This window comes from Castor canadensis, chromosome 1, assembly GCF_047511655.1.
Source record: "Castor canadensis chromosome 1, mCasCan1.hap1v2, whole genome shotgun sequence".
Taxonomy (NCBI): Eukaryota; Metazoa; Chordata; class Mammalia; order Rodentia; family Castoridae; genus Castor; species Castor canadensis.
This window is the reverse complement of record NC_133386.1, coordinates 142417887-142438148: the sequence shown is the minus strand read 5'-3', so window position 1 is coordinate 142438148 and position 20262 is coordinate 142417887. Positions and strand designations below refer to the sequence as shown.

Below are 20262 nucleotides of genomic sequence, written 5' to 3'. Positions count from 1 at the left end.
TTAGATCAAGGGCAAACACAACAAGGGGATTGGACTTTGAGCACAATGATAAAGCAAGAGCACACAAGGAAGGTATAAGGATAGGTAAGACACCCAAAAAACTAGATAGCATTTGTTGCCCTCAATGCAGAGAAACTAAAGCAGATACTTTAAAGCAACTGAGGCCAATAGGAGAAGGGGAACAGGAACTAGAGAAAAGATTAGTTCGAGAAGAATTAACTTAGAAGGTAACACCCACGCACAGGAAATCAATGTGAGTCAATGCCCTGTGTAGCTATCCTTATCTCAATCAGCAAAAACACTTGTTCCTTCCTATTATTGCTTATACTCTCTCTTCAACAAAATTAGAGATAAGGGCAGAATAGTTTCTGCCGGGTAGCAAAGGATAACGGGGGTAAGGGACGGAGAGGGGCCAGGGAGTTGGTGGGGGAAGGAGGGAGAAATGACCCAAACATTGTATGCACATATAAATAAAATAAAAATTAAAAAATAAAAAAAACAACCCTTGCTAAACTTCAAAATAAGTTGAAGGGTCTTCTAAAAAATTCAAATTTAACTATCTTTATTTAGAATGAAGAAAGAACACAATTTTTGAAACTGACAATTCACAGATGTCACAGAGCCCTAAAAACAATGACAAAATATTCTAAAAATTTGCTGCCTACTAAATGTCTGTAACAAAGTTTAAAGTAAATTTTAATTCTGGTGGAATTTTAGGTTTACAAAATGTAGCAAAATCAGACAAGAAATTCTGCACATTCATTACAGAGATTTAGCAAATATTTACATTTTGTCCCATTTACTTTATAAATTTTCTCATTGTCTTTCCATATGTGTGTATGTTCTATCTACATTCTATCTTTCTGAGCTATTCAAATGTAAGTCATGAACACTGTGCCTATTTACTCTTAAATATTTCACAGTTCATTTCCCAAAAATGAAGACAGTGATTTATATAATCATAAAACAGTAAACAAAATTACAGATGTGACAGCAAACATTAACTTCATCCACAGACCATGCTCACATTTTCAGACGTTTCTATTGAAATATCTATTGTGACATCTGTGTCCACGCTAGAGATTCAGTCAGGGTCAGACATATCATTTGATTTTTCACATATTTGTTACAATATGAGCGATTTCCTCGTACATTGATATTGATTTTTTCCAGCATTATTAAAGTATAAAAATAAAAATTGTGTATATTTCAGCTATACAATATGATGTTCTGATATACCAGTGTACTGTGTGTGACCTGAGCACCCACACCATGCTATTTAACATATCCATCACCTTCTCCAGACACCACTCACTCTTCTGTAGCATATATAAAACATTAAAATCAGCTCATATTCTTTATAATGAGGTCACATAATACCATAAGGTGTCATAAAGAGAAACAATAAAAGCATAATCCATCATGATGCATTAAAACTAGTAATATAAAATTTTCAGATAAGCTAATATGAGGTGGTACATGCTTGTAATCCCAGCTTCTTGGAAGACTGAGATTTGGAGTACAGAATTTTGAGGCCGGTTTGAGCAAAAAAGTTAGTGAGATTTCCCATCTCAACAAATAAACCAGGTATGGTGCATGCCTGTAATCCTTGCTACACAAGAGGAATAGGTACGTGGACCATAGTCTGAGGCTGATTCAAGGCAAAAATGCGAGACACTATCCAAAAAATAACTAAAGCAAAAAGGTCGAAAGTGTGACTCAAGGGATAGAGCTCCTGCCTCCTGCCTTGCAAGTGTGAGGCCCTGAGTTCAAACTCCTGTTCTCTTCCCACACACTAAATAAAAAAATAGCATTTTTGGTAACTAAGGACAGCATAGTTAGATGACAATTAGCTACAATCTGTCAGCAGATTGGCACAAAAATATTTGCATGAAGGAATGGAAACTAATACAAAATAGGAATTTATTTTGAGAAAATAGATCAGAAATGTCCTAAGAGTTTCATATCTGTTCTTATTTATCCCAGAATTTCTTTTAAACATATCTAGATGTATAATAATAGGCTATGTTCAAACAAATTATACATATTTACCATGTTCCTTTATTCAATCACAATGGAATGGGCTAACATTATATTAAAATTCTAATATTTATGTTGCAATATAGGATGATCATTTTTTGTTAAAACTTATAATAACTGCATACCAATACATTTACATGTATATTTAATCATGGTAGAAATATACCATGGGTTTGCACTAGGTTGTAGAACTATAGGTGCCTTCTGATTTTCTTTAAAACACAGATTATAATGTGTATTTGATATGTTAAGATATGTCTTTATTGACCAGAGCATTGGGGAGTTTTAGAGCATGCTCATGTTTGTTGGAATGTGTGTAAATTAGAAAGAGGCAATGTAAATACTAGTAAGTAAATAGCTGAGTGTGTCTAATAGTGAATCTGGGCGTCTCAGGATGTCTATGGCGAGGCATGAGGTGGGCATTTTATGCAGCTGTTTACAATTCTTATCAACAAGAGTTGATCTAGTGTACATGGGTGATGACATCAAGGATAACAAGTCTAAGAGTGAGATTCTCCTGGGAACAATTTCCGTATGGCTCAGCTCCATATTCATTATTGCCATCCTTTCAATTATTTCAACTTTCTCTCTTCCCTCTCATACAAATGATTGTGGGATATATAGGTATATATAAATTTATGTCAGAGAAAATGGGCAGATGCTGCTCTGCTGGCTGGACTCACAACAGTACATACAGCTACAGGGAAAAGAAGAGTCTTCCATCCAGTGAGTGCTCCCTTTTTCACATCGCATGCTTGGATTCTTTATCAGGACCTTATCTCTAATTTTAACATTTTTACTGAAATTCCAGGCAAACTCCAAACCTCACATCTTATCTCCTAACAATCCAAATTAACCTTTTTCCAAAACCCAGTATATCAGAGAAATTGTACCATGTTCTCATCTGAATCAAACCTTAATACCAAACCACACACTATTAGGTTAAGAGGCTGATGCATCAAAGTAAATTTTGTCTTGAGGGTATATCATTCTTCTTACATTAACTACAGTTATACTCCTATACTTGGCTCGTGAATGTACAACTGAAGAAAAATCAAAGAAGAAATGAGGTGAAATTATCCAATAACATGATCTTCAATTTGAATTGGATTTCCAATATTGAATATTAGTGAGATTATTACTGTGGTTACATCAATGCTGACGTATTTGTTATACTATGTGTATGTGTTGTGTGTTGTGTTTATAAATAAGTGTTCAGAAGAGTGTAAGAAAGGGGGAATACTTGAAACATATTTTATACCACCAATGAGTAGCCATGTGTTGTGATAGTGTTATCTGTGACCAAGGGAGTATAAAACAGTTACCGTGTATCTACATCACACCAGTGGATATGAAGTAAGACCTGTGAATACCTGGATGTGTGTGTATGTATGAAAGTGTAAGATGTATATGCACCTTTGAGGGTCCATGTATATGCATTGTCACATATGCTATGCCTCCACCTTCCTGACCTTTCTTCTTAGAGTGATTTCATGTAGGAAACATTGAAACACACCTCCAAGGAAAAATTAGAAAATGACTCTTGAGTGGCAGTGGGATATTACTTTCCTTGGAGGATGAATTTTCAAGGTTGCTTTCCAGGGCTGGTGGAGTAGCTTAAGTGGTAGAGTGCCTGCCTAGCAAGCATGAGGCTCTGAGTCAAAACCCCAGTACCATCTAAATAGATAAATAAATAAGAACTCATCTAAAAAACAGTTGCATTCCAGACTAGACGATCTGGGGCTTAGATGAAGTATTACTCTTCTGGATTATCTAGATTTGCACACCATGTGTTAAGTCCAGTTTGATGATCCTAACTTTTGGAAAAGATCTTAATATCTCTTGGTACTGACAGAATTTCAACATTTTCAGGAATCACCAATATTCTTATAGTAAAAATTATATTTTAAAATTAAATCTGGACAGTCTGGACTTAAAAAGACTTTTTAGTGACATTGACTTTAACCTGAGATTGGAAAGAAAAGAGATTATAGAAGATAAGGAACTTGAAATCCTCTGGTATAAGGAGTGCTTTGGTTCTGAATTGGGAGAGGGAAACCAAAGAAATAGATCTTTTCTTATAGCCCACAGGCTTTAAGGATTGTGACCTTTGTGTTTCCCAGCCCCTTGCATTTACCAGCAGTGATAGGAATAAAAAATAAATGGTTCTCATAGGTTGAAAAAAACCAGTTTATATCTTTGAGCAGACATAGATGAAAGTAAGCAGAACACGTGACTTACAAGCTGGATACAGTAAGACAACTCGGAGAGTTCATAGATCTTTGTAATAATGGGAGGCACAGATGAATGATAACTGCTTAATGCTCTAAAGAGAGAGATTAGATGATACATGAGAGACTTAATATGATGTTGGGCAGAGGCCATGCATAAAACTGTATATTTGTCTTCTTCACAGGGTTGTGGCTGGAGAATCTAAGCAGGAGAACTAGAATGGGAGCTGAACCTCACAACAACTCAGGGTTGCCTTCTTTCACCTTGATAGGACTCCCAGGGCTGGAGACCTCCCAGCACTGGATGTTTCTGCTCCTTGGTGCCCTCTATGTTGTCGCTATTGCAGGCAATGCTCTTATCCTTCTCATTATCAAGGAGGAGCAAAGTTTGCACCAGCCTATGTATTACTTCCTGTCCCTGCTCTCAGTTAATGACTTAGGTGTGTCTTTCTCCACACTGCCCACAGTAATGGTCACATTTTGCTTCCATTTAAGGGATATCAGTTTTAATCCTTGCATGGCCCAAATGTTCTTTATTCATCTTTTCTCCTTCTTGGAGTCTGAGGTCCTCCTGGTCATGAGTTTTGATCGCTATGTGGCCATCTGTAATCCACTGCGCTATGCCACAGTACTCACTGATACCCGTGTGGTCCAGATGGGCATGACTGTTTTTATCCGCAGTTTTTGCATGGTTTTGCCATTACCTTTCCTTCTGAAGAGGTTATCCTTCTGCAAGACCAATGTGCTCTCCCATTCCTACTGCCTGCACCCAGACCTGATCCGCCTGCCATGTGGTGACATCACCATTAACAATATCTTTGGTCTGTTTATTGTCATCTCTACCTTCGGCTTGGATTCTGCTCTCATTCTCCTCTCTTATGTGCTCATACTTCATTCTGTACTTGCTATTGCCTCCCGGGAGGAACGCTTAAAGACACTCAATACCTGTGTGTCACACCTGTGTGCTGTGCTCATCTTCTACGTGCCCATGGTTGGTGTGTCCATGGTTGCTCTCTATGGGAGGCATGCCCCACAGTACATACACACACTCCTCTCCCTTATTTATCTATTTGTACCTCCAATGCTGAATCCCATCATCTACTCCATCAAAACCAAAGAGATTCATCAGAGGCTTTGCAAAACACCGCTGGGAACCAAGTTCTGAGTAAGAGATACCGGTAGAATCAGGATGCGTAACCTATCTTCACAAATTTCACAAATTGTGTCTTTAAGAGTTGCTTTGACAATGAATTTTTAATATTCTGTTGGTCACTGGCCTTCCCAGTAGGATTCTTTTCTTTTTTATTTTCCATTCTTTTATCATTCTTATATTTACTTACATGGGTATACATTGTTTGGCCCATCTCCCCTCTCCTCCTGCCCACTTACCCCTCCCCACTTCCAGGCAGAACCTGTTCCGCTCTCTTGTCCTCTGATTTTGTTGAAGAGAAAACATAGGAGATAATGAGAAAGACATAGTGTTTTTGTTAGTTTGAGATAAAGATAACTATACAGAGAAAGTCCTAGCGTTGCTTCCGTGCACTTGTGTATTGCAACCCACACTGGTTTATCTCTGACAGACCTCTTCATTACTTCCTGGTCCCCTTCCCACAGTGGCCTCTGTTAGTTTAACATTACTATATTTGCTCCTCTACAGTGGGCACATCTACCACATTCAAGTTTTAGGTTTCCTTCTCTTTCCCTATTCCTCTCATGCACATTTTCCCCTTAGTGTCCAATAACATTATTGCATTTGTTTTATGTCTATAATTCACATAAGAGGGAGAACAAAGATTTTTGGCCATCCAAGCCTGGCTAACTTCCCTTGCAATGATAAAATTTCATTCTTCATTGTGACTGAGTAAAATTCTATTGTGTATAAATACCACATTTTCTTAATCCATTGGTCAGTAGTGGGGCATCTTGGCTGTTTCCATAACCTGGCTGTTGTACATAGTGCTGCAATAAACATGTGTATGCAGGTGCCTTTGGAATAACCTGAGCCACATTCCTTTGGGTGTATCCCTAGGAGTCTGGACCATATGCAGATGTATGTTTAGTTTCTTAAGATGCTTCCATATTGTTTTCCAAAGTGATTATATTAGCTTACATTCCCACCAGCAGTATATGAAGGCTCTTTTTCTCCACATCCTCACCAACATTTGTTGTTGGTGGTATTCTTGATGCTAGCTATTCTAACAGGAGTAAGGTGGAATCTTAGTGTGGTTTTGATTTGCATTTTCTTTATGGCCAGGGATTGTGAGCATTTTTTATGCATTTCTTGGTCATTTGGACTTCTTCCTTTGAAAAAGTTCTGTTTCGTTCAGTTGCCCACTTTATTGGTTCATTGATTTTGGGGGAGTTTAGTTTTTTGAGCTCCCTGTGTATTCTGGTTATCAGTCCTTTGTCTGATGTTTAGCTAGGAAATATTTTCTCCCACTCTGTGGGTGGTCTCTTCAATTTAAAGGCCATTTCTTTTGTTGTGCAGAATTTTTTTCTTTTCATGTAGTTCCATTTATCCATCCTTTCTCTTAGTTGCTGGGCTGCTGGAGTTCTACTGAGGATGTCCTTGCCTATACCTATTGCTTCCAGGATATTCCTTGCTCTTTCATGTACTAACTGCATGTTTTCAGGTCTGATATTAAGATCACAAATCCACTTTGAGTTGATAGTAGTAGAGGGTAACAGGCATGGTCCAGTAGGATTCTTGCCATCAGCTGTTGATATCATAGAAATAGTTAGAATTGCAGTTAATAGATTTTGGCAAAGTAAAAAGGGGGCCATATTTTAGCAAAAATTATGTTCTTGGTTTCCTTTTAAAATTCAAATATATATGTTCTCTTATCTATTCCCTCATTTTGACAATGTATGCTCCTATTAGCCATCTTACCTTAAATTTTTTGTGCACAGTTTTAATTTCTTCCTTTAAAAAGTTTTTATTTTTGTTGTCATATTTTTGATGCACTGAGGGTACATTATCATCTTTACTAAAGTGCTTGCAATGCATCCTAAATTCACCCCCTCTATCATTCTTCTTTCTGCCCCTTCCCTCCTTCTTAGAATACTTTCAAGTCTCATTTTTCCATTTTCAAACATGAATATATTTCTACCATATTCACTCTCCTTTGCCTTTTCCTTAAGTCCTCCCCACTCTCACTGCTACTAACCCCAGACAGAGTCTGTTTTGCCTTCGTTTTTCTTTAAAGTGGTACATCATGCAAGTCATTACTTATGACTATGGAAATGCAGTCATAATGGGGGTTGGATATTTTTCTAGCAACTATTATGTCTAGTAGGTAATTTTCATGAAAAACACATATTCACATATGCATAGTAGCCATTCATGCCGGTATTTATTTTCATTTCCACCAGCTATCCACTTGGCAATAAAACAAAAGCAAATGAATTGTGTTATGTGATCTTATTTATGCAATATTGAAACTTTGTACATTTTGTGTTTTTATTTAAATTTTATGTAAATATATATATAGCAATAAACAAATAATAAAGTAGGAAGACTTGTTAGTAAAACATGACGTACAATGATTTGTTCTGTCTAAATTTATGGTCTTATAAATTTGTGATATCTTTTTTTAGAAAAATAAGAGCTTCAAAAATTAAGAATTAAATTTGAGAAACTATAATAGAATAAAATACTATATAATACATATGAAAAACTTAAAAGAAGTAAATTAGTAGGAATGGAAAGAGGGAATATAATGTAATACTGATATTTGACAAGTTTGCACAATAAACCAAGTTTTGTAAAGTGAAATAAAATGGAAAACAGAAAACTTGAATATTATGTATCATCCTGGTTGGAAATATTTTTTAAGATTGCAGTAAGATGCTTGTAAATAAATTTAAGTCTTTTAAAAATTTGTGTTTTGAGGCAGTAATAAAATGTGAGCACATGAAAAATTGAATGATAATTGAGGAAGAACTAAAAATTAATTATACTGTAACCTACATTTAAAACACTATAGTCAGTTTCTTTATCTTACATTTATACCAAGAAACTATTCCTGTTTTATTTGCTAAATTATACAAACTTTGAAAGTGATGCTAAATATAATCCTGATGAACTATATGAAAAAATTATGTCAGTGAAAATCCTGTAGACTGAACACACTAATGAAAATATAGGAGAAAATAGTGTAAATTATGAATACAAAAATGTATTCATATACATATGAGTGAAACTATAATCTACTCATGTTTTAGAATTAAAAGAGTTACTTTTTAGAACTCAAGGTAATTCATCATATTATATGAGTTAAATAATGATGCATGCATGTAAGCAAGAGTAGATTTCAAAAAATATTTTAAAAGTCATTCATAAAAAAACACAATTTTTGTTAATTTTCTGAATTTATTAAATCATATACTTGATGGTTAAAACAAGAGGAAAACGATTTCTTCATCTTTTAAACATTTTATTTACATATTTTTGATGGAATCATTGACTAATGTCATAAAACTTAAGTAGGAGTTATTTTACCAATCCCTGTATCTGTAATTGTATTTAGTCCTTCCCTCTATATCAACACTATGGCTACCATTGGACAGAATTTGTAGATGCTGATTTTGTGGGAATAAAAATATGTCATTTAAAAATATCTATACATTTTTCTAGAAGTATTTAGAAGGATTAACAGAAATTTTATTCTTTACTTCTTTCTAATGAGATATGTAAAGACACATTTTCTACTTATCTGTGTTTTCTACTCTTGAATAATGCATATACATTACGTTTGAAATAAAGAGGGAGGGGAGAGAGAGAAATTAAGGCAACTGAGAGCAAACTGAAGGCTTTGAGGATATGAGCTTCAAGGGAGGGGTTGAGTATTGGTGCCCTGCTGGATTTCCACCTAGATGCTTTCCAAGTGCATTTCTCCTCCCATCTCCAGGGACAAACATTTCGTTTCCTTAGTAGAGTCATTCTATTCCAGATGTGTCCATGGACTGTGGAGGGTCCACCTGTTGTCATCTTGTGTGGTCTCTGATCAGAAGACACCCTGAAAAAAATCTTTTTGGGGGGTACTAAGGGAGGGAATTATGTCTTTGATATCTGCTTCAGACCCGACAAAGATCTGAAGTACCTAACAGGTACATGCCCCTCCTACTGCTATCCCTTGGAATTCATTCAGTCATCAGATGGTATCTATTGTTGAGATCTTTGTGCATTTCCATCAAGGTTCTTCATGAGACTCTCACCCATCTGCAGAGATGGCTGTGTTGCCTCAATATCTGACTCTTTCGTGCTGGAAGAGATAAATCAGGTTAACAAGTTTTGCAGGCATGGCCAGAACATGAACAGTAGTAAAAGCATCAGAAGGGGCTTTGCCAGGTGCAGTAGCCAGGATGTACAATTTTAAGTCTTAAAAAGATATTTCCCAGGATTCTGATGATTATCATCAGATTTGAGAAGTTCTTTTAGCTGTCAGAAGATCTAATTTTTCATTTTGAAAAGTGAGAACCATCAGATAATCTATTGGTTACTTCTCCTACAGGTATTTATGCCTGTAACTATCCCTAACCCACTTAGGAGGGGAGTAGCTGAATGGCCCTTTTTTATTGGACTGCTGCTATAAGTGCAGGCAGTTAAGGACTGTTGTTTGGGCAATATCTATGTTAGAGGCCAGATGTACTGGAGTTAGGTGCCAGTCTAATTTGAGGGAATACAAGAGGGCTAAACAACTCTATGAGCATCAGCCATTAAAAGGACATATCTGGAGCCAGTAGCAATGGTCATAATGCCTCTGCTTAAGCAGAAGGCCCTGGCCAAACACATGAGTTTGCCTTTTGCCAGGAGTCTGGTAGACTTTAATACAAGATATCACATGCATAAAAACCCCCTCTTCATACCTCTCAGCTTTGGCTACTTCTAGATGTGTGGCATAATTGATTCCATCTAAATCTGGAGGAAGTCCCGCTAGTTTGTGTAGTCCTTTCAAACTGTAGTCCTTTAAAACCATTTCTCTGAACAGTGGCCATCTCAATCATGCACATATAAACTTAAAAGCTTTAAGATTTTAATTTGTATTTTGAAACAACCTCAAATTTAGAAAACATTTTTAACAAAATACTCTTAGTAACCTTATAGCTTAAAAGAAGATCCAGGAAGAAAATCAATCTTAACCTACCATTTTTGTATAATACCAGTCTATAAAAACACATTGGTTAATAAACCTAATTATAAAAGAAAGTTGAATGCAAATTATACTTACAACAGAATGAGGCAGATTAAGATTACTGTCTATAAAGTTTTAGTTAGACCTGTTTGTGATAAGAATTTTAGATAACTTTTGAGACACAGTAAATTTACACCTAACTTTATTTTTTCCCCTTTATTGTTATGCTTGGGTGCAGGTATATTTTGGCATTTACAAAGGTTCTTATAGTGTATCAAATATATCATACTTAAATTCACCCCTTCCACCACTCCCTTTTATCTTTCCCTTCCCCAATTCTTGGAATCCTTTCAACAGGTATCATTTTTGCATTTACATACATACATATAACTTCATAATAGTAGCATAAGTACCATCCTAAAGACATTTACATAGACACAGAGAAGTTTCAATTTAAGCATGTCAAAAATTCCAACTTGAGTGCTCAAAAAAATGTAAAGATTAATTTAGTGGTTACAAGTATGTTGGTAGGAGACAGACTAATAAAACATACACAAAATATACACAATGACACACAAAAACTGTCACATTAATTCAATGTGTACTTTTTTGTCATCATTCTTAATAGCAGATCAGTTAGCTAGATTTTTGAGGCAAAATAGACTTAGCACGTTTTATTATTCTTAAGTAGTTTATAACAGATTTCCAACTTTTTGTCCAACCATTGACAACTTAATGCATTAAAAACAACACATATAAAACTATATTAATTTAGAGAACCTCAACTACAAGTGAATTACAGTTTTTTCCTAAGGGATGACAAGATGGCATCAGCCACTTGTCTCCCTTCCCTAGGGAATGGCAAGATGGAGCTGACCACACTGGCTGCCATCCTTACACAATTACAAAGATGGCTACCATGGGGTAGGAGCCACATGAAACAGTCATAGTGGTTCTATCACAGCAGCAGCATTTGCTATGACCACATAGTCTTTCCAAAAGGACTTACAAATGGAACGTAAAACCATGTTACATGCAACATACAGGCCCAAAACCTCCCCCTGAGACACAGATGCCACTGCTCATATAAGCTAGTCATGAACATTAAGGGCCCTCAGACCATCTTTCTTATCTCTGGCAGTCAAGCTACAAGCTTTCTCCATTAAGACTGAGAGGGATATAGGGAAGAGGTGGTTATCCTGGAGGTTTGCAACTCCCAAAGATGCTCAGAGTGCCCCATCTCAGGTCTTTATGAAAACTATCAATATCCAGACGTCTCTGGAATTGGCTTAGATATAAGTACCCTTCCTTCTCTTTGATTTTCCTCCAGGGATTATGTCTTTGTCTGTGTATGAGGGGTTTTGGAGTAAAGTGATGGATTCTGAGTCCAGGGTGCTAGTGAATGCCAAGAGCAGACTGAGGTGGGATAAGCTCTTTATCAGGTTCATTTACTTGGACTAGGAGAGGTGCCTGACATCTGAAAGAATGGTAGAATCATGGAGAAAACAGCTAAGAGAGAGAGAAATGTGCTGGGCTGCATGCGCAGCTTTCAAGCGTCCTGGTTTGCCTGTCCTGCTTGAGATTGGGAGAGAAAGAACGGCTTCTCTCTTCATCAGAGTTGCCTGTTAGTCTCTGGGTTCCGCTATGAGAAACAGTGGTTGCAGCTTAATGCAGTTATCCTCCCCCCCACCCCCTGCTGGGGCCTGCATCTCCCTGGGAGGACCCTGAGTGGCCAGATTCCTGTGCAGAAGAAACACCTTTCCCGAGGGAACCTGGGAGCTTGAGGCTGTGGGCATCCATAGCCTTTGCTCTGTCCTGGAATGGCTGCCCTGACCTCCATGGTCTGGAGAGAGAGAGAGAGAGGAGGGAGAGAGGGGAGAGAGCAAGGTCATTACACTAGTCTTTTGGACTCCACCAGAAGCAGTGGGTTCCAGAGGCTTGCAGCACTTAGGGCATACTTCAACAGGATAAGGTAATGTCAATTTGGTGTGAGCGGCTTCAGCAGCCCAGCAGGCCCTGGTGGCAGCACAGCTCTCTCTCACAGCACTGTGGAGGAGGGATGCACTGCCACAGTCCAAACTTCTATTTCCATGGTGCCCTGCATTGGGACCAGAGGGCCCAGGGAAGCCTGTCAAGGGAATCAACATTGCTGTATCCCATGGGCCACCTGCTGGGATGCATGGACCCTGTGCCTCACGACCACCTTTCCCATGGACAGAGTGCAGTATGGTGGCAAAAGGCTGCTTGTGTCTCAGTTTTCCAAGTCTATTCCTGACTGGTGTTTCCAAGAGACAGAGAGAAGGGTCAGAAAAAAAGAAGATAGTAGAAATAACCTTTCAAAATATAGACTTACCCTTCGAAGACCTCCTGGCTAGGCTTAACCAAAATGCTGTTCTCTCTCTTTGTTCCTGATCAGAAGACACCCAGATTCTGAGTGGAAGAATTCAGGCCGAACACATGAATGTATTGAGGAACTTTATCATTAGTGATGGAGTGATCTCTGCCAGACGACTGGAAAAGTAGCGATCAGGGCAATTCGAGAGGTGGGCTTTCTGTGTCAAGGGTTTGAAACCCTGGTAACTTGTGGGAGGGAAAAATTTGAGAAGTTTCTGATGGCCAGTGGTGGGTGAGGAGAGATTTGAGTGTTCCCCAGGGCTAGAATTGTGATCTACTTTGCACATATTTGTAATTGAAAGGAACCTTGGAGGCTTTACATTATTCTTTTCTTTTCTTTTGCAATTGAAAGAGAGGTTCAAAGAAAGAGAGAAAATGTTCAATCTAAAATATATTGTTAAGTCACATATGTTTTACAAGTCCTTATCTCTATGTCCTGGCCTGCCTCATGCCCACTACCTATCCGAGTTTCGAGAGTGTCCTCTCTTGGTGTTCAGGGATTTCAGTACACAATAGGAACATATCATACTTTATCTCTACATATCTCCCATCTCTGGCCAGAATGTTTCCCTGTTGCCAAAGGAGAATAACATAATTATTGTGAAATAAAATAATAGAACATTGAATGATGTCAGGTCTGGTGTCAGTACAAATAATCCCATTGATTTCTGCATTTATCTATCTGAGCTAACTATCCAGCCATTTAAAACTTATCATGCTCTTTTTATCTGTTCCAAAACAATAGTAATAAGATTTCTTTTTTTTTTTACTACTTTATTAGATAATTGACACATCAAATATTTAATGTATAACACCTGGTGAGTTTGAAGAGGAGTATACAGCAATTTCTTTCCCTTATCTTTATTTTCTGAGTTGATCACACCACTGTGAAAACTCTTCTAATTCTCTTTCTTTCTTTTTTTGTGGTGATAGGGCTTAAACTCGGGGCTTTGTGCTTGCTCTGCAGGTATTCTGCTTGAGCCATACCTCCAGCCCTTTTTGCTCTGGATACTTTGGAGATAGAATCTCCCTTTTTGCCCAGGCCAGCCTGTACCTCAATCCTTCTATTTTATACTTCCCACCATTGTTGGGATGCCACCCGCTCAACTTTTCCCCAGGTTTTGACTGGAACCATCATACTCCTGATCTCAGCCTCCCATGTAGCTTGTGATGACAGGTGCATGCCACTGTGACCAGGTATTGATTGAAATGGGATCTCACAAACTATTTACCCAAGGTGGCTTCAAACTGTAGTCCTCCCAATCTCAGCCTCCCAAGTAGCTAGGATTACAAGTATGAGCCACTGGTGCCCAGCTTGAAACACTTCTAATTCTTGTCTTTTCTTTTATTGACTTCTATAACTTAACATATTCAATACTGACAGTCTTTGTTTATGTCATATAAAATATGAAATCACAAAGGAGTCTCATCCATTCATTTCATGACTATTTATTCATTGTGTACCTGTGATGTGCCAGATCCTATGTTAATCAGATATGGAATCCTTGGATAATAAAGGAAGAAATCTTTGTCATTTCCTTTCTGAACTTGCATTTGAGACCAGTCAACATAATACTTAAGAGTACCAAGATTTTAATGCTAATTCTAGCACTTACCTGTTTTGAGACTATTGTATAGTTACTTAACTCACTGTGCTGCTATTTCCTTAGATGCAAAATATCAATAAAGTAGCACCTATTTATAAGATGGTTGTGAAGTTAAATGAATTAATAAGGTCAATCAACACACAAATCTCTCAATAAGAATTCATGAATGTTATTACAAGGAAAAAACAGTTACAATCCATTAAGTTGAGATGTTATGATTACTGTCTGTGATGTCCAAGAAAAGATATCTCTAACACAGACAATATAGCCAGAATTTCTATTGTGTGAATTCCTTTAGAAATTAAAAGGTTTGAACATGAAATAAGTTTAATTTAAAAAAAACCTAATAAAGTTAATAAGTATGGATCATTCTGCAAAATGGTACTGTAAAGCTGTTGTATATCTAGATACAATGACAGAAAAGCAAAGGTTGAATACATGTGTGCAACTGAAGTGTGACTTACCACATGTAATTAATGCAATTTTACAGAAACTTAGGGAAAGAATGCTCATACTGTTATAATCATGGTGCTGGTTGTTACAAACAATATTAGTTGACTATTACCTGATATTGGTCAAAAATTATGCCAGGTGCTTGTATATATTAAAGAATAAGAGAGAAATAGACCCTTCTTTCCCAGAATTTACATATTGATATAAAAAGAAAGACATTAAATAAGTAATTTATCACTTACATCATATTGTTTAATCACAACTCAGCAAAATACCAGAAAAGGTCAGCAGAGAGGGTTATGTAAGTGATTATTAATAGAAATGGCAGCTGCTTAGACTAGGGGTTAGGGAAGACTCCATAGGGTAGTAATGTCTAAGCTGAGATATGTGGATAAATAGCTAGGTAGATGAAGGGAAACTTCATGGAGGAGTTTCTAGGACAATGGAATAGCATTTGTGAAACCCTTGAGATAGGGTGAAACTTTCATATTCAAGGAACTAAAAAGGAGGACATGGTTAGAACAGAAAAACAAGGGGGAAATAACAAAGATGGAAAGGAAGGAGGAGACATGACTGAAAGTCCTACAATAAATATACAAAAATTTGAACATTATTGTAATAGAAGTAGAAATTAATGACTAAATTTGACTTATTATTTCTATACTGTGGGAAATAGGTAAGAAGAGGGCTGAGACTAGTTAAGATGCTCTTGTAATAATCTAATATTGAGATAGTGCATAAGTCAATAATGTATAATATTGTTTGAAAGAAAAATTGTGAGATTTGAAAAGAATTCAATGAAATAGATATTCAAGAGGTAGAACTGAAAGGACATAACATTTCTGCAAATTAGAGTTTTAAAGTCAAACACTGATTTGTGGAGCTCTCACCTTTCTTTCCCTGACCATTTCTGATTTTTTTTTAGGTCCCCATCTAAACTAAACTTCCAAACATTTCTAGGTCTCTCCCTTAAAAATGGCTTCTGATTCTAGTAGCCTTTCATTCTTCTCTGAAGCAGAGTAATGCACTCAGTTATTTGTTTTCCTTTTGGCCTGATTAACATGAGACTGGATGAAAGATGTATCATTTCCATTGTGTGTCAGCACTGCTGGTGTGGTCTGTGTTCCATGGATGAATTTGCACTAACTGTGACAATGATGCAGAATATTATCAACTTATAATAATCAAAATTATTGTGTGTACAAAAATTACCTAACCTAGTTGGTTAGCACTTTCTGTCTGATGAAAGAAATTATATTTCTGGGCAAAAAAGAATAGGGAGCAAAGGTACATAATTAAATGATTTTAAAACTTCATGTCTTGAAAACATAGAACTGACTGTTCCTGATGAAATCTCTGATAGGAAGTTGTGTGAGGTAGAGTGTAGGAGGATTTGTGAGGGAAGGAAGAAATGTTGATTCATTTATCAATGATGCTGAAGCCAGATCTGAAGCCTAAATTCCAGAAAGGGGAACAAATTTTATGCTTTCATGGTTCTTTTTTTTTTTTTTTAGAAGAAAAACGAGTAAAGGATGTGGTAAAGTACAATCAAGAGAAATATTTTATACACTTTTTAGATGGAATAAAAATTGAGATGAATAGCTTCCAGAAAACAGAGTACTGAAATATATGGACATCAATCTGCACAAACAGCAAAAACTTGAGAGCTGATCAGGAACAGTATATAGAGGGGAAGATGAGAGGAACTGCTGGGAAAGAAGACTCCTGGTCTAAAGTAGGAAAATGTTGATGTGAAAACCAAATAAAATAAACAGAAAACACCTGGGAATGGAGATGGCAGCATTCCCAGTGAGACAGCTTAGCCTTCCTGGGGAATAAAGGGCCCAGGTACACCTTACTGTTGAAAATGGCAAAGATGTGAGGAGAAAGGAACCCTTACGCACTGTCAGTGGGAATATAGATTATTACAGCCACTATGGAAATCAGTATGGAGGTTCCTCCAGAAACTAAAAACAGAACTACCATATGATCCTGCTATTTCACCCCTAGATACATACCTGAAAGAATATATGCCAGCATATGATAGAGATATCTACATGCCCATGTTTACTGTAGCACAATTCACAATAGCCAAGTTGTACAATCAAGTTAGGTGCCCACCAAAGAATGAATGGATAAAGAAGCTATATGCAGATACACAATGGAGTATTATTCACCCATAAGAATAATGAAATTATATCATTTGTAGGAAAATGGATGGAACTGGATGCCATCATGTTAAGGAAAATAAATCAGACTGAACAAGGCAAACACTACTTGTTTTCTCTCATAGACAGAATCTAGAACTAAAACCAACCAACCAACCAACCAACCAAACAAACAAACAACCTAACAAAAAGACATAAATGTACCAGGTGGAATATTTGGTGTTGGTGGGGATCAGCTGGAGCTAATAGAGGGACAAGATAGAGTGATGGGGGCAAGTATGATTGAATTATATTTTATGCATGTGTGGAAATATCATAATGCAACCCATATTTTATAAAAAAAGGAAAAAACAAAAAGTAGGACATTAAAAAATGGGTTTCCGTTCATAAATACAGTTAACGTTAAAAACTCTTTAGGGGCTACAATACTGGCTTGCTAATGAGTAGAACTTAATAACCAGAAAAAAACAGTTGTTTTATTCCCCTGCCAAGAAAAATGTAGATTCTATTCTAGAGGATTCTGCAAATTACAATAAATCTCCAAAAATACAATTAATGGGAGTATGCTGTTGCTAAAGTTGTGGCAAGGATAAAAGAATACATCTGTGTACTGGTGAGCACTCAGATATTGTACATATTTGAGGAACTTCACTATGCTGAACCCTAAGATCACTATGACACACCCACAACCCAGGTGTATAGAGCTCCTCATCCATGGAGAATATTTGTACAAATTGGAGAAATATTTGCCTATAAATCCTGAATGAGAACAATGTTGTATTACTGAATTATCTGCACAATTTCCTAAAACAGCTGACAAGAAATTTGAAACTGTTGAGTGCCAGCTATTTTGAAATGGCTCCTGAGTACCACTGGAAACATGTGTGATAGGTGTTCACTTACTTGTCTTTGCATTACTGTCAACACATTTTTGTTCTTAGTCCTTTCTTGTTCAAATGATGGACTTTTGAGATGTTATTATTTTCTGTCTGATTTTAAACAGAAAAATAAAAAGGGTCACAGCTGCTCCATTTTTATTACATCATTTTTTCATTTTAAAGTTGTATTTGATGTACTCAAAGCTATTTTCAATATTGGAAAACAAAGAGACATTTTATTGCCTAGTTGACAAAGATGATTTTTGAAAGCTTGTATTGCTATTTCCTCCACAATATGCACTTTTATAATACATAATTGAGGCTATATGGCAAACTTTTCTGATTCCTAATGCCAAAGACTCAATGCAGTTTACATAATTGACCACACCCATCCACTTGTGCTCCACTTTTTAAAATGGTTCTTAGAGAACTCATCCTTTGCCTCTCACTCATGTCCTTCCTCAGGCATTTTCTATTTGTTGAAGTTGTTGAGGGATGGTGACTTTTTTCAAAGGTTTTTATATTTGTGTCTATTGCATATTTTAACATTGCCCTGTGTACTTATAATTTTCAGGAAATGTCAGTGCTTTAGAAATTGCTTTTCAGATATTCAATAAATTTTTTCTTTAAATTAAAAAAATCATGTATTAAATTCAGATGACTATGGATCAAACTCCACCAAACCAGCACATTAGTGTATTAATCCCTGGGGCTTAGGTGAGCTAGCTGTGGCTTCTCCTTGTAATTGTTTGATGCTGTCCTTCAGGTAATTTTTTCTCTGTTTTATCTCCTGTTATAGCTGGTGAAATTGTGGTGTGTGTATGTGTTTATCATGTTTGTCTATAATCACAGCTTTTCATCTTAATAGGTATCTTGGCTTGCACAATGATTTTATGATGTGGCAAGTTACATTCCCTGAATTTAAGACAGTTCATCTCTTAAAAGGTAGATAAAAATCCTAACTTATAGACTTCTATGAAAATTAAGTAATGCATAAGAAGATTCTAGCAAGATTGTAGCCTGCAGTGCATGCTCAATAAATGCAACTAGTTTTCATATCATATATTTGTGATTATTTTTGAAAGAAGTTTTCACTCTTTTGCCCAGGTTGACCTCAAAGTGGGTGTCCTCCTTCAGCCTCTGATGTAGCTGGAATTACAGTGAGAGCAGGTATATGAGATGTTATATGTAACATTTGGAATAAGGTAAAGAAAGTCAAATATTAAATGTCTGGGAATTGTACCCTTTTATTTCTCTCATGATATTTTATGCCATATACAATTTTAAGAAGACAAAGCTATATATTTTCATATTCAAGGAATGACTGTTACTTTCCCTACCATAACCACTCCTCACCATCTTACACACATTGTGCGTACTAATGCACACAAACAGAGGTACTATAGGCAGACACAGGCTTTTAAACAAAAGCCTTTGGAGGGACTAAATCCTGACAAGATTTGGGGTCCCTATCTGTAAATTTTAAAATGGTTTGACAGTTTGATCTTAAAACAGGTAAAAGGAAGTTTAATGAAGTTTTAGTTTCCTAGTGAGGAAGATTTTGATGTTTTAAACAGTGTAGTATAATTTTGAGATAATCTAATAAATACATGCTGTAAGTGCTTTACTTTTCTGTTGCTCTGAATGTATATGCTTATCTTGCCAAGTAAATGATCCTGTACTGATTTTAAGCATATGCAATGATTTCACAAGACTTTCTCCTACCCGGACATTTGGTTGATGCTCAGTATTTATCTGTTGCTTGTCAGCCCTGATAATAAAAGACAGTGTGGACAGTGGGAATAATTTGGATCTATATTGGGATAATTATCTTTAACTTCTGATTTTTAAAATTCTTTCTCTGTGCACACCAGAAAGTTGGTTTTGTATTTTATACTTTAGGGTTTCAATTTTACTTATAAGACCTTTAAATTAATGTCCCAGAATGCAGTCTGCACTGAGAGTCCTCAGATCCAACTGGCCTCCCATGTTGTTTTCAACTTCTTTTCTGGCATGTGAAAACATTAACACGTCTTTACAACAGTTGTTTCATGAGGATTTGACCTGTGATATTGTGCTACGTTTACCAGATCTGTAGGAATGATGAATTCTTCATTTTACAACTGAAGAATTAGAAATTTTTAAAAAATGTAATAAAATACTCAATGATGTGCATATGTACAGAGAAGCAGCTGACTTTATTTTTTTTATTGTTTTATTATTCATATGTACATACAAGGCTTGGGTCATTTCTCCCCCCTGCCCCCACCCCCTCCCTTACCACCCACTACCCCCCCTCCCTCTCCCCCCCACCCCCTTGATACCCGGCAGAAACTATTTTGCCCTTATTTCTAATC

At 36.6% G+C, this 20262-nt stretch overlaps 1 protein-coding gene and 1 pseudogene across 1 annotated transcript; both read left to right on the top strand.

Moving 5' to 3' along the window:
* The first annotated feature begins 4491 nt into the window (after positions 1–4491).
* On the top strand, positions 4492–5436 carry LOC109675023 (olfactory receptor 51I2-like). Its single transcript, XM_020151862.2, has one exon. It carries the CDS (start codon positions 4492–4494, stop codon positions 5434–5436), a length of 945 nt encoding a protein of 314 aa, XP_020007451.2.
* Positions 5437–16288: 10852 nt separating this feature from the next.
* Positions 16289–17915, top strand: LOC109675030 (mortality factor 4-like protein 1; annotated as a pseudogene).
* The last annotated feature ends 2347 nt before the right edge of the window (positions 17916–20262 follow it).

Bases quoted from the DNA above. Each gene is read 5' to 3' on its own strand.
- LOC109675023 (XM_020151862.2), top strand. From the start codon at position 4,492: ATGGGAGCTGAACCTCACAACAACTCAGGGTTGCCTTCTTTCACCTTG.